We start from the raw sequence: 15807 nt of genomic DNA on the forward strand, positions 1-15807 counted from the left end.
ACAAGTGTTGTCAGCTTATAGTGCATGAGTGATTGGAGCTCCTGGGGTTGCAGGCTCTGTCTAGGGGGTATGGTTATTATAATAAACCAAAGGTTTAAATACTGTATATACTAGAGAATATGCCGACTTTTTCCTGCTGAAAAAGGTCTTCTTGGCTTCTACATGAGTCAGGGTCCACGGAGCACCGAAAACTGGAAGGACCTGGAAGAGGGAGGTCCTTTTGGGCTACTGCTCTGTGATTGGCTTGTCATGAGGTCACATGAGTGTGATGTTTTCAAAGGTCCTGTAGCCAATGGTATGTACCATCTGCAGATAAGGTTGAGTCTAATAACATGGTCATGACGTGATAAGAGGTCCTTTAGTCCCCTAGGATTTTGCATCTACCCTGCACATGAGTGGGCAGGATTCATTGTGTCTTCTGGAAGATGTCTGTTGTATGGAGGAGATGAAGCTACTGTAAAGTGACACACACAGGTCCCTTCCTTTAGTTACTCTGCCTGTTAATGTCAGGCATTTGGGGTTATTAATTTAGTTTCAGTAACTCCTTGTGTCTCACATTAATAACAGTTAACACCCTCATACCCCTCATATTAACCCCTGTGTGCCCCATATAGGGGTTACTAATTTGTGAGACATGAGGGTACTAATGAAGGAACTTAATAATGAAGATACCTAATTATTACCTCCATATGTCCCACATATCAGTAACTCTTATGTGAGGCACACATGGGGTTAATGTGAGGGGCATGATGGGGTTAACTGCTATTACTATGATCCCCATGGAGTGATTAAGCTGCAATGCACATGACCAGACTTTTTATCTGCAATGGTGGATTTCCCCCTTGGCTTATACTTGAGTCAATAAGTTTTCTCAGTGTTTTTTGTGGTAAAATTCGGTGTCTGGGCTTATATTGAGGTCGGCTTAGACTCGAGTATATACGGTAATAAAAATAGTAACCAACCAACCAATCAACCGCCTGTGTGTGAAGATGCTTATTCTCCCAACTTGTAAAAATCTGTCTAAAGTGAACATTATATGAGGAAAAATTAAGTAGAGTGTTTCTGTGAATGTAAGTCTATGGCAGGTCTTACTGCTAAACAGTGTTTGGTAGATAACAAAGGGTCAGCCTCAAATTTATTTGGTTTAAATTCTGTGTCTGGAAAAAAAGAAGCACATGAATTAGGTTTTGAAATGAACACTTCTCTGGTTATCTGTTTGTCTGTCTATCCATCTATCTATCTGTCTGTCTTAATGTACATTTGTACATTTAATAATATAGTGTGAAGTTAGGTAGTCTCAAAATGTGCCATATCTATCACAGTGGCTGGTGATAAAGCAGTCTGTCTCGAGATACACAAGGTGTAAGTGTTTATCATGTATTTGTCTTAGTTTGGTTATTTCGTGCCACAGTTTAAAGCTGGGTGTGGTTCCTCCCTGTCAGGAGCTCTGAGACACCTGCTTCCTTTTCTTGCCATCTTTGTTGGTCTAATGTAATTTTATTGTATTTTGATTAAGTTTTCGAAGGCATTTGGGTAAATTTTTCAATATTGTCTATGTATCTTTGCAGTGAAACTATGAATCCTATGTGTAGTATTTATTAGACATATTTATGAATGCGTTAGAGACCTTCTTAAATATGGAGTATTTGAGGTTTCAAAAAGGAGACTGACCATGAAATATTTGGTGTCCAAATGGAGGCAGTTTTTTGTTGGCTAAGATGCCATGTAGCTGAAACACTTAACTTGCAGGCTGTTTGTTTGAAATGTGGCCAATTTGTGTGTATGTGGCGTCTTGTATTGTTTGCTTTTCAGATCAGATCCTTCCATGTTTCTGATTGTTTTTCCATGTTTTGCCTCCAACCCATTGACAACTGTTCAACATTGTGCTGTGATTAGGGCAGGAAGTAAGTCTAAATGTAAGCGAGACAAGGGCAGTTCTGGCCTTGGTCTGTGTGATGTTGAAAGTGTGACACAAAGAATTAGGACAGAAGGGGAACAGCCACAATACTTAACTTCATGTAGAAAAAAACAAGCACTATACTAGGAAACCCAATATTGCTAAAAGAAACTCCAAAGAAGCCAGCCTAAACAATAACTACTAACAAGCTAAAGAAACATTTTGAACACTCGCTCCCAAACCTCCTCAGGATTAAAGCTACATGCCTTGCAACAACAAACCAAAAAGCCAAAAAGAATAGCAAACAAGATAAAGGTCTCACCATCCTCCTGACAACTGTTGTTTTGAAACATTCTACAAATGCACCTGCTCCCGTCCTTGTCCAGACATTACCAAGAGCTTCATCAACCATTTCACCACCTGCCTCACACACTTCCTATCTACAACAACACTATCATATGTCAATTCAATATCCCCAACAACAAAAACCAGCCCTCCACTTCCAGACTTCTGTCCTCCTACTTTCATATCTCTCAACAATCCCCCTCTACCACTCACTCTGGACCCCTACTTCAGCCACCTCTGCTTCATATACAGCCTTTCCAACTCTCAAAGCATAAACTACTATAACATTGTTTGTCCTCTCCCCTCTACAGACCCCCAAAACCAAGATATTCACAAACATATCCTAAATCTAGGACACAGATGCCACCACTGCTGCCTTCTACAATACCACCATTACTTTAGCCATAGTCTCTGTGGCCTCCTTCACAAGCAAACATCAGAGCCAAATCCATCAACAAACAACCCTGCCATACAAACCAACCAAAAAAATAACATGCTTCACATGTTCCAAAACACAACACTTCTGAAACAAAAAGCACCGCCAGGAGAACTTCTTCAGGTACACAGAGGTGGCTTTTACCTTCCAAAACACATTCACCTCTAGAAAACAATGCAACTTTACCACACTTGTATCTTCCCAATCCAGCACACACTGCCATTCACTACCATTAACTTCAGTTTCCAGCCTCCAGTGCCCCCTTCAACACTGCTTCTCTCAGAAGAAGACTTTACTATCAATCACCCCAGCTCACTGCTGCCATGTGTCAAAATTGCTTAAACACATTCACTTTGAACTCCATACCTCCAACTTACTCTTTCAGACTACATCCAGACTTCATACCCCATTACTGTATGGAACTTGCCCTAACCAAAGTAACCCAAGTACTGCAAAATCCAAACATCACTACTCTGTACTCCTCCTAGAGGGGGACATTAAACTTGGGCAGCTATAAGCAGATATGAAACTGTAGGGGTAGCTGGTTGGTGACAATAAACTGTGGACCTCCAGCTACCTTCATGGTTTAATTTCCCCTCCAGTTGTTCTTAGTTTAAGTGCCCCCCTTCATCTGGCCCGTTTTATCTCCCGTCTCCATCTGTCCCCATTTTCATGTTCCCCTTGCATCTGTGGCCCTAGGTTACTGAGAGACACACAGACTTGCACAGACTTAGACAGACAGACACACACACTCTCCATCCTGCATCTCATGTTCCACTCCCCTTGCAGTACCTTTAGATGGCACATCCCTTCATCTTCTGGCTATCAATCACACTAAGATACACCTCCCTAGTCAGGTAATGTCACATGCAGGTCCTTCAGTTACAGTAGTGCAAGTTTTCCACTGATCACCCATTGCTTGTATCACTGTTTTAAGAGTGGGGGGGTGATTGGAGGAAAGTTTGGTAAGTAAAACACTAAAGAGACATTGTGGGACATGCAGGGAGCTATGTGTGGGCTGCGAGTTTGAGCCCCCCTGATCTACATGCTCAGCCAACTCTTACAATCTCATGCTTTTCATGACCATTTCTATGTCACCCAAACTGACATATATCAGGGCTCCCAATCCCACCATACCGGTCAATCACTGTTAGTATTGCATTTGTTTAGCATAGTTTGTGTACTGTATGTAAACCCACAAAACACAGGATCTTGACACACCAAAATCTCTGCCCCTTTTTTTACAAGGTGACCAATGTTTTGACACATGCACATTAGATATGCCATGTTGTACTACAGTGTTTTCATCCCCAGACGGAAAATCTGTCCTCTTGTCCAACTATTATCTGCAAAGCTTCTAACAATTTGCTAGACAGGACACATACTCAGTCTGTGATTGGAAATTGTAAAAGAAGCCATTAACAAGTGGAGACTTTGATGGAGCTGAAGAGTTTGCATGGTGTTTGCTGTTAGTATTTGTCATAAACTATTTTCTGTTTGATAAGATGCCAGGTTTGCTCCATACTATAGTAAAGTATATGTGTACAGAGTCATGTGCATTAAGTAGGTACAGGTGACTGAGTACCTGCAGCCACATACTAGAGAGCTGGGGGCAGTGTGGGCTACTATTATTTAGTATAAAGTCTCCTGTCCACTTCACTGTGGTTTTGTGTGCCGAAAATGTGCAGACTAAGATTTGAATACGTCTTGGCCACATGATGTGGAGCTTGTATGCCGAACTTAAATCCCTTAAAGGTGTTCTGTGGGCAGAAATCAAGCTTACCAGGGCATTCCCTGTGCTGGATAATCTTTATTACTAATATACACATATGGACAAAGTTGGGTAGTCTTAATTTAATGACAAAAGAAAAAAAAGCAATGAAAAAGAACAAATGAGAGTCAGATATTAGACATTGCTTTTAACTTCAACAGAATTGTGAACAAATCAAACTCATGACACAGGCCTGGACAGAAATGATGGTTCTCATAACTTCAGATTTTGTTGCACAACCCCTTTGAGGCAATGAAATGATTCTTTGAATTAGACTTGTGCCCCTCTCAGCAGGTATATTGGTTTCTTCTCATGAGTAAATTGTTCATGTTGTCTTGGGTTTGAAGGCTGCTTTTTCCAGATGACATGTTTTAGCTCCTTCCAAAGATGGTCAATTGGATTTAGGTGTGGGCTCCTAGAAGGCCTCTTCAGAATAGTCCAATGTTTTCCTCTTATGTGTTCTTGGGTGTTTTTAGCTGTCTGTTTTTGCTTATTATCCTGTTGCAAGACCCATGACTTGTGACTGTGATGAAGCTTTTTGATACTGGGCAGCACATTTCTCTCTAGAATTTCTTTGTAGTCTTGAGATTTCATTGCACCCTTGACAGATTCAAGACACCCTGAGCCAGATGCAGCAAAGTAGTCTCAGAACATAACAGAGCTTCCTCCATAGAAACTCTTTGCAGAAGTCTCATTCCTCAACCTCCTGTGCTGATGCTACAAGTCTTATACTGCATTATGAATATGCAGTTGAAGTAGGGTGAGGTGTGTTTGGGTATATGGCAGCACAGTCAGACACAGTCTCCCAGCACCATGCAATACTCTTGAAAGGCAATCATGGAGTTTCTGGGGGACCTGCTTATGTAGTGGAAATAAAGTGTAGGCACTGTTATGTTTGCTATGCTAAGCTTAGCAGCTCCTTTAAAGAGTCACATTGTGTGTTTCACTATCTTGAATGCAAAATGTGCTCCACATACAGGGATCCTAAAGGCTAAAGAAGAGCTTTCAGTAGCTATGTGTTTATCACATGAACATATCATTGCAGCCTCACTCCTGTGTCAAGTGTAACTGTATTCCTACTTGCTATTATTATCAATTAATCAGTGTGCTAGTATGTGTCTAAGCACTTAGTAGCCATGATATCTGTAGTGCTACCTGTCTGGACAGCGTGCTGTGCTCCCCCTTGTCTCTTTTCCTTGTGTGTGTGTGTGTGTGTGGGCTGAATGTAACTGCTTATATACACACCCCCATTCACACCTGATTGACATCTTACAAACCGTGGTTAGTTTAAAAGTAAGGGCTCCGGTCATTTGACCGAGGTCATTTGTGCCATCCAGTGTGCAATCCAAGTGTGAAATCTAAGTGTAGCATGAAGAATTACACCAGAATTGAACCAGAAGGGAACGGAAGGTAACGTAGACAGAATGCTGCTCACTTATGTACATGAACAGCTTTTTGCTTCAATCTCTGCCATTCACCAAAACATTGTAACAACCACTTTTCCATCCCAAACCAGCCTTGTCTGTAAAGATCTCCTATCTCCACCATATAACTTTCTCTGCACAGCTCCTCACAAACCTACAGCCTTTCAACTCCACGCACATACAACCCCCCCCCCCCCCCCCACAACCTCTCCCACCTACACCTACTGTCACTATCACTACTCCTCCTTACTTCTGGTGACAGATCTCCTAACCCTGAACCTCCCCAACAAATCCCTGCCATTAGCACACAGAACCCCCAAAATCTTTCACCAATAACACTCACTCCTACCCCTGCCCTCCCTGCTACACTATGAAATACCCACTCCATATGTAATAAACTTGCCTACATCCACAACCTTTTTATTCTTCACATGAAAAAAATAGAAAAGAAAAATAGGGCACTCACCAGTCAACAGATCTGAAAACAGCAAACTTTTCTTTCATCCTTACAAAACAAGGTCAGCCATTTCCACCATCAGAACAGAGAAAACAGAATGATACAAAAAAGGAAAAACCAACAATCATTTCATGCACCTAGCACTTTGTCAGGCTTCCTACAAACTAACACCCTTATTTAACTACACATCAGCCAGTTGACCCACCTATTCATGACCTATTACCTTAAATGCACAAAAAAACATTACAAAGTTTCAAATACTCCTTTAAAATCCATTTGCATCATTCCAACATTGGCCTTCAGTTCAACTTTCAATGATACTGATTTTATACTATAATCTCTTCACTCCAATTCTCAAGATTTTTAGTTATTTTTACTTGCAGGCCAAAGGCACTCAACCTCCTTCGTGTCTATACACACCCGATCCCCTGTTCAAACCAGTCTCTCAGAACATATTACTGTGTACAACAGAACCAGATCTTTTAAAGAGACATGCTCACATCCAATGCCAAGATGGTAATAAACTCATTCCCTTTCAACATTCATTATAGTTAACCTAGTAATGATGTCTATAACAACACACTCATGTCAACCCTATCATTAAGTCCAAGGACTCCCATTGCTTCTGTACGTAGGATTAGTTTGGCTTCCTCCTGCAGGAGTTTCCTCCCCCTATCCCAGCCCACATAATAACGACAAACATTCGACTTTCCCTTCATGCACCTCCTTGACATGTTCTATTAACCAAAGTGATCCTTTACCTCTACTCACAGATCATAGGTGTTCCCTGAATCTATGACACATTGGGCAAATTGTTTAACCTACCTAAAATCACTTGCAAGGACATTTAATTGCATAGACTACAAAGGGTGTTCTGCAAGTGATAAATTATCTAATGTTGAAGTCTACACTTCCCAGATTTATAGATTTGGCCTGATTGTTAAATTGGCAATAACAGCAGTTCTTACAGCAGAAATTACCTTTCAGTTTGCATTTTTCAAGCCATGTCTCCTCTTGAGATACAAAGTTACTTGGCAGAATATGATCCTTAATAGTTCAACATTTTTTGAAACCGATCAAACATCTACAGCTCACTATCTTTGCCAACAAACAATCTTTTTCAAGGAGATGCCAATTTTTAGGGATCACACTTTTTAGACAGTTAGCCAATGGGTTAAATTTAAAAGAAGAGACAAACCTATTCAAATCTCCATTTTTCTCTTTCTTTTGAAATTAACTACTCCTATCCACATTATTGGCCTTTTTAGACACCTTTTCAACAGTTTTTTTCAGATATCCTCTTTCCCCTAGTCTAGCTTTAAGTTCTTTTGCCTGTATCTCATATTGATCCACCTAGTTGTTAATTGTTTGAAGCCTAATGAATTGTCCATATGGTACAACCTCTTTTACGTGAAAGGGGTGAAAACTTTGAAAATGTAACAAACAATTATTTAGTTAGTATTTAACACTCCATCTTTTTTAACACTGATTTGAACATCTAAAAATTCTAACGACATGCCTCCAATACTATACATAAATTTCATGTTAAATTGATTGTCAGTTCAATAGTCTACAAAGTGAACAAAATCCTCATCCGACACCAACCATATGACAAAAATGTCATCCACGTATCTTAGATATGTCTTTATATATCCTGCATATTTGTTCTTTACTGAAAATAATTTCTGTTCCTCAAATGCTGCTAGATATATGTTAGCATAAGTACAGGAGACAGATGTCCCCATTGCAGTTCCTGTCTTCTGACTGTACCACTGACCATCAAAAGTGAAACAATTATTATTCAAAATTAGATCCAAACCCTCATATACAAATTTTATTCAGTCCGTCCTCACCAGCTACCTTTAAAGTCCCTGTAACTGCCTCAATTCCCTTTTGGTGGGGGATTCGTGAATACAGGGACTCCACATCTATTGACATTAACTTATAGTTGTCTTCGCAGTTCACCTCTTTAATTAAGAAAAGCCTTCATATCCTGGACATACAAAGGGATATTCTTAAGAACTGGTCTAAGTAGCCATTCAATAAACTGGGAAATAGGCTCTGTTACTGACCCTATGCCAGCCAGAATAGGGCAGCCAGGCGGCTCTACCAGCAACTTATGAACTTTAGGTAGGAAATACCAACATGGTCAAACAGGATGCTCAACCACGAGTTTTTCAGCCTTTATAAAGCAGTTCTGCCTCAGTTGCAGTAGTGCCACTTTTTTGCTCTTTTACATGCACTATAGACTTTTTATTCTGAAAACATTTACATTTCTCAGTCTCACAGAAACATGGCTGACACCCTCAGACACCATCTCCCCCACCACCCTCTCCTATGAAGGTCTGCACTTCTCACATACTCCCCACCCCAACAACAAACCTGGTGGAGGTGTAGGCTGCCTCCTGTCAGACAAGTGCTCATTTGCCCCTATCCAGCCATTACCTGCCCCCCCTCCTTTGAAGTGCACTCTGTTCATATCTACTCACCCTCCAACCCCAACTAGCCATCATATATCAACCACCTGGAACCACCACTGCCTCTATCAACCACTTCACCACCTGCCTCAAACACTTCCGAGCCACAGACACCCCCACCATCATCGTGGGTGACGTCAACATCCCCATTAACACAGACCACCCTCCAGTCTCCTGTCCCTCACCACCTTTGGTCTCTCCCAATGGTCCACCTTTTCCACCCAAATAAAGGGAGGCACACTAGACCTCATATTCACCCGCCTCTGCTCCATATGCAACCTCTCTAAATCTCCATCCACGCTCTCTGACCGCAACCTGCTGACATTCCCTGCCCTCTCCGATAGACACCCCAACCTCTAAACCGACACCCCCCACAGGAACCTCAACCGCCTTGACACCTGCACCCTCTCAGACTCTCTCCTACCGCTCGCTAACATATCCTCACTCCAGGACACAGATGCCGCTGCTGCCTTCTACAATATCACCGTTACCTCAGCCCTTGATTCAGTGGCCCCCTACACATACATCAGAGCCCGACCCATCGATAGACAACCCTGGCACACTGACCTGACTAAAAAAAAATGAGACGTGCCTCGCGGGTTGCAGAACATCTCTGAAAGAAAAGCCACTCCAAGGAGGATTTCCTCAGGTACAAAGAAGCAGTTCTCTCATTTAAGAATGCACTCATCTCCACAAAGCAGGTCTACTTCACCACACTCATATCTGCACTCTCTCACAACCCCAAACAGCTATTCTCCCCCTTCAACTCCATCCTCCCACCCCCCTCCAACATCACTTACTTTAAAACGAAAAATGACACCATCACAGACAGTCTCAACCTACTCCCTCAACAACCCCTCTACCCAACTACTTACTGTTCCTCATCCCTAACCTGTTTCTCCTCCATCACTGATGAAAAACTCTCCTCCCTAATCTCAAAATCCCACCTCACCTCCTACATGCGCAACCTGATCCAGTCACATCTCATCCCCAAACTCACTGAAGTCATTACTCCAGTTCTAACCCATCTCTTCAATCTATCCCTGACCAATGGATCCTTCCCCTCCACCTTAAAAAAACACCACAGTCACACCTAGACTTAAGAAACCGTCCCTCATCTCATCCTCTCCTGCCAACTATCATCCCATCTCTCTGCTCCCGTACACCGCTAAACTTCTTGAGCGGCATGTCCACTCCAAACTCTCCTACTATCTCTCGTCCAACCTGCTCTTTGACAGACTACAGTCAGGCTTCAGAGCCCGGCACTCCACTGAAACTGGCCTAACAAAAATCACCAATGACCTGCTAACTGACAAAGCCAAGCGTCATTACTCTGTCCTCCTCCTCCTCCTCGACCTCTCCTCTGCCTTTGACACAGTTGACCACTCCCTCCTCTTAGAAATTCTCTCATCCCTTGGGATCTCACACCTGACCCATTCCTGGATCTCCTCATACCTCACCGACCGCACATTCAGCGTCTCCCACTCGCACGCCACCTCCTCACCTCGCCCTCTCTCTGTAGGTGTCCCCCCAAAGCTCCATCCTAGGACCCCTCCTGTTCTCCATCTACACCCTTGGCCTGGGCCAACTCATAGAATCTCATGGCTTTCGGTACCACTGCTAAGCCGACGACACACAAATCTACATCTCTGAACCACACATTACCTCCCTACTGGCCACAATTCCAATTGTTTAACGCCCATAGCCTCCTTCCTCTCCTCCCGCTTTCTCAAACTCAACATGGACAAAACTAAGTTTATCATCTTCAGCCCTTCCCGTATGGCCCCTCCACCTGACCCATCTATCAAAGTTAATGGAACCCCACTTACCCCTGTCCCACAGACCCGATGCCTCGGGGTAACCTTGGACTCTGACCTATCCTTCAAGCCACAGATTCAAACCCTCAACACCTCCTGTCGCCTCCAGCTCAAGAACATCCACCAAATCCGCCCCTTCCTCACCCAGGAAACTACCAAGATGCTCATCCATGCCCTCATAATCTCAAACATAGACTACTGCAACACCCTTCTCTATGGACTCCCAGCTAACACCCTCGCCCACCTTCAGTCCACCTTAAATTGCGCTGCTCACTTAATCCACCTCACCCCCCCAATCTTCATCGGCTGCTCCCCTCTGCCACTCCCTCCACTGGCTACCCATAGCCCAGGGAATTGAATTCAAGCTACTAACACAAACCTACTAAGCCATCCACAACCTGTCCCCGCCATATATCTCTGACCTAATCTCCCACTACCTGCCCACATGTAACCTCAGATCAACCAACAATCTCCTACTCCGCTCTTCTCTCATCCACTCCTAACACAACCATCTCCAAGATTTATCCCATGCTTCCCCCATACTCTGGAACTCAGGAGTCAGGAAGACCTACAACCCCCAATAACACTATCACCACACCACCATCCATACAGTCTCCCCCCCCCCCCCCTCATAGATTGTAAGCCCTCACGTGCAGGGCCCTCTACCCCACTGTGCCAGTCAGTCATTGCTAGTATTATATCTACCTGTATATTTTATGCATTGTATGTAAACCCTCAAATTTAAAGCACCATGGAATTAATGGTGCTATATAAAGAATAAGAATAATTATGCATGCTGTCAGGATACTTCTCTGCTGTAGAATGGTTATAGTACAAATAAAGGGAAACCCTACTGCAGTCCCAAACAAAAAAGACACAACTTTGGATTAAAACAATATTAGGCTCCATTCACACGGAGTAACGCCAGCGTGTATCACAGCCGTACACGCCGGCGTTACAGCAGGGCTGCCGAACACTTCCCATTCATTTCTATGGGAGCCGGCATGCGAGCGCTCCCCATAGAAATGAATGGCCTGCTTCTTTCACTGCGAGCAATCCCATTGAAGTGAATGGGAAGTGCCGGCATATACGGCAAGCTCTGCTCATGCCGTGCGCGCCGGCACTTCCCATTCACTTCAATGGGACTACTCGCAGTGAAAGAAGCAGCCCATTCATTTCTATGGGGAGCGCTCGCATGCCGGCTCCCATAGAAAGGAATGGGAAGTGTTCGGCAGCCCTGCTGTAACGCCGGCGTGTACGGCTGTGATACACGCTGGCGTTACTCCGTGTGAATGCACCCTTAGGGTGCATTCAGACTATGTAACGCCGGGCGTGTATGAGAGCCGTAAACGCTGCTGTTACGAGCGCTCCCATTGAAGTGAATGGGAAGTGTTCGGCAGTCTGCCGTAACGCCGGCGTGTACGGCTCTCATACACGCCCGGCGTTACGTAGTGTGAATGCACCCTTACTGCTCAGAGTTAGCCAAGTCCACGATTTGAGATTTAGTGGACTGAGACTAGCTAGACACCAGTCACAGTACTGTGCATATTGTTATTTACAGGTTATACTACAGACCCAACAAAGACTTACCTTAGGTAGAAATGGCAGCCACATCTTAACAGAAACCTTTACTTTCCTATGTTTTAGTTAATGTCCTGTCCCTGGAAACTAACACTGTCAAGCGTCTTGAGAGACTGTTAAATGAGGGTCAGACGGGATCCGATTGGACTGAACTCGCTTCACGTCTAAGACTTCACAGCTTAGTTGACACTTACAGAAACACTTCCTCCCCGACGGAAAGTCTTCTGCGCTGTTACGAGGTAGGTTCTTATTTAGTTTGTTATTCCTTTAATAGATCTGTTTAATGCTTGTGGCAGAAAATCACCAAGCACATATTCTGAATTGACCCGCACGTCATGATATATCTGATTACTCTGCCGTTTCATTTGGCAAACAAAAAACACTAATATCTGAACAGAGACTAAGAAGGTCAAGATCAGATCTATTTGGCCCAACACTACTGCAAATGTGGAGGATTTGCTGGCCACAATTCAGAGCCAGAAAATCCCCAGCATATAGACGCCGTATGAACATACCCTAAACGTGTGACATTTTATTTCTTTAGTTTGCTGGAGGAAGTCTACATGAGCTAATCCAGACTCTACAGGCCATGGGATTAAATGAAGGAGTGGAGCTGCTACGAAAATCGGAGACCTATATCAAGCAGGAGAATCAAGGTAGGCCATGTTATAACCACAATGTAGACAACTGTATTAAGTCCTCACAAGAGATGCAACTCTCAAGCTATTAAATATACACTTCTTAAAGTTTTAAAGTCAGGCTAGGTTCACACTACAGTTACTCAAGCTCCATTACTCTCATGGACTGAGCACTCCCATTGGGCATCTATTAGAGATGAGCGAGTTGTATTCCATCAAATACCTCCGTTTGCATAGTTATTGGTGTACTCGGTTGAATACTACACAGTAAACATTTGATTCCCCTCCCACCGCTTTTTTTTTTTTTTTTTAAAACACCAAAAACTATGCAGGGGAGGTATTTGATCTAATATACTCGCTCATCTCTAGTGTCTATCTGCATTCAGCCCAACATAAAAAAAAAACAACAAACAAAAACGCACATGACAGAAGTTTTCAGTGTCCATCATGCTGTTTACATTAGAGTCAATGAGGAGTCTGATACCTGTTAGAATGGTTTGCATTAGGCTCTTTGTACTATCAAGTTCAGAACATTTGGTGCCTACTAAAAAGTGTGTTTCTAGTGAAAACCCATTAATGGCTGAATGGAGCGGAAATAACTTGGTACAAATTACAAAACCACAATATATAGTGATTCTAGGACTTCTTCCCATCCACAGTAGTGGCCACACAGGCTAACACAGATTACGTATTATGTCTATTTGGAGGAGGCTACATGGATACAAGCTCGAAACCGTGTTCATCTATAGCTGCTTTATGATTTAGGATAGCACACGAGGTCAGGACTAAACAGGAACAAGTAATTGCAGTCATATTTTTAGTGTAGACTAGACTATCGTCCAGACGCGAGAGGCAGGGTTGTTTGCGTGATAAATATCAGGAGCGGATTCTCCTCTGTGGTATTGATCGGCTTCATTAGAATATGTTGCTATTCCCCAATGGCGAGCTACTTGCCTGCTTCTGTGATAGCGCAACAGCCAGATACAAGTTTTCTCCACCTCTGAGTGTAAGCTACACAATAGACATGAACTATTCCTGGAATCAAAGATCTTCAAAGGAATCTATTTCTTCAACTAAACTACCACCCTATCGGTATACCCCAGAAATTGTCTTATTTATCATTATGTATATAATCTCAATAATATACAGCATGGCCCAAGTATTCCTCATACCCTTGTAGTATCCTCCCTCACCTCCCTCCTTATAAGACATATTCTTCAATACTCTTGTGTATTGTTCACCCTGCTCACCTCTACTGAGGTCCAGTCCCTCTTGTTGCCTGCTGCACCTCTTTTGTTTTGAGCCCTGGTAAAGGGATTATCTGGGATTAGAAAACATGGCTGCTTTCATTCAGAAAGAGTACCGCATCCTATTCTCAGATAATGTCCTCGCATCCCATTCAGCTCCCTCTCCTCCTATAGGACATTGTGTGTTTACCTTGTGTTGTCCGTCCTGCGCAGAAGGAGAGGTAAAGCCATAGACGTGGCCCAATAACATCTTATCTCCTCTGCAAGTCACTATCCTCTTCTACTCCCTAAAAGGACACAATGACTCTTAAGCCCTTACATGCTGGGTTTTCATCTACTTTCTAATATAGAGGGGCCCAAGGATAAAAGTCATCAATGTTCTACTTCTGCACAACGCCTTTAAGTTGAGCATTGCAACCTTTTGGTAGTCACGTGAGGCACACGAGGTGCATACTAGTCTGGTGGTGACTGTACATATTTATTTTCACTCGCAGAGCCAAAGGTTGACAGTGCATATGGAAGCCAGTCTGTGGATAATGGATATGAAAGCCAGTCTACGACTTCGGAACCTCAGAAACCTTCCCCCGCGGGATCTACAAGATTGTCTCCCACGCACGAACTTACGCCAAGGACAGAACCCGCCAGTGGACAGTAAAGCTGTGAATTGATAATGATAAACTCTGATACAGGAGATCTATTAATGAAACCTTAAACTTGGTGGCTGGTGGGATGAAGAGGTCTTTCCAAGTGATGAAGGGGGTTATAATCTAGAATATATTCTAAAATCACAATCTCTATGATTCTGCATTGTCCTACCCCGTAATAAACGTGCTGCGCCGTCGCATTCAGAAGTGCCGTGAATGAGGAGTCTGGAGTTCTGTGCGTAGACTGAAAACAATGAAACATATTTGAACGCTTTCTTCAAAACACTGACAAGTAAATAGCAGGCAAGTAAACTGGCAAATTAAGTCCAAGTTAACAGAAAATATATTACTCAACAGAGTAGTCAGAAAATTTCGGAGGAAATCCAACGTACATAGTTCATGTTATTCCTAAGTACTAGTTCACATTATCTTCTAAACTCGTGGTCTCAGTTGTGAGGCTCAGACAGCCATGGCCTGCTGGGAATGCGCAGGTAGGAGACCGCTATTGTAAACTCTATGTTGTTCGCTCTTATTGCTGTTATTTAAAGGTTTGTTTTTACTACAAATAAATATAATTTTATATGTGGAATACTTTCTAGTTTCATTTATCAGTTTTCTGGCTAGACTTTCTGGAAGAACGAGACAGACAATGTGCTGACGTCAGAGGACCCTGAAGATGACGGATCTCAGACTGCAGCTGGGACATGTGACAGATGTTACTTCAGTTTTTAGCTTTGCAGCTGGAGCCCCATATTTATCAGTGTCATGGTGGAATTGTAGCTTAGAAAGCCCCTTTCATATTAAGGCCCATCCAGCTATTTAATGTATATGATGGGAAAGCTGTTGGGGCAGGGCATGTATTTCATGTAATAGCCTGTTACTGCTAGCACAGGCTTTGGGCCTGTATGGCAACAGGCTGCTACTGCTACCATAAGGCTTTGGGCCTTATGCCAGACTGGGGCATTATCATACAGGCCCAAAGCCTGTGCTAGCAGTAAAAGGCTATTACTACTACCACAGACTTTGGGCCTGTATGGTAATATCCCAGACCACGTGACATGCGGGATATTACC

General features: G+C 43.1%; 1 protein-coding gene across 2 annotated transcripts in view; it reads left to right on the plus strand.

Moving 5' to 3' along the window:
- The window catches only part of NFKB2 (nuclear factor kappa B subunit 2), a 51787-nt gene extending 36511 nt beyond the window's left edge, over nt 1-15276 (plus strand). For both annotated transcript variants that reach the window (XM_075258173.1, XM_075258174.1), the window contains exons 20-22: nt 12272-12444; nt 12750-12861; nt 14585-15276. In XM_075258173.1, coding sequence (XP_075114274.1) covers nt 12272-12444; nt 12750-12861; nt 14585-14745 — 446 coding nt within the window. In that variant the 3' untranslated portion in view covers nt 14746-15276. The remainder of the gene's footprint in view (nt 1-12271; nt 12445-12749; nt 12862-14584) is intronic.
- The last annotated feature ends 531 nt before the right edge of the window (nt 15277-15807 follow it).

Source organism: Leptodactylus fuscus, chromosome 10 (genome assembly GCF_031893055.1).
Source record: "Leptodactylus fuscus isolate aLepFus1 chromosome 10, aLepFus1.hap2, whole genome shotgun sequence".
Taxonomy (NCBI): Eukaryota; Metazoa; Chordata; class Amphibia; order Anura; family Leptodactylidae; genus Leptodactylus; species Leptodactylus fuscus.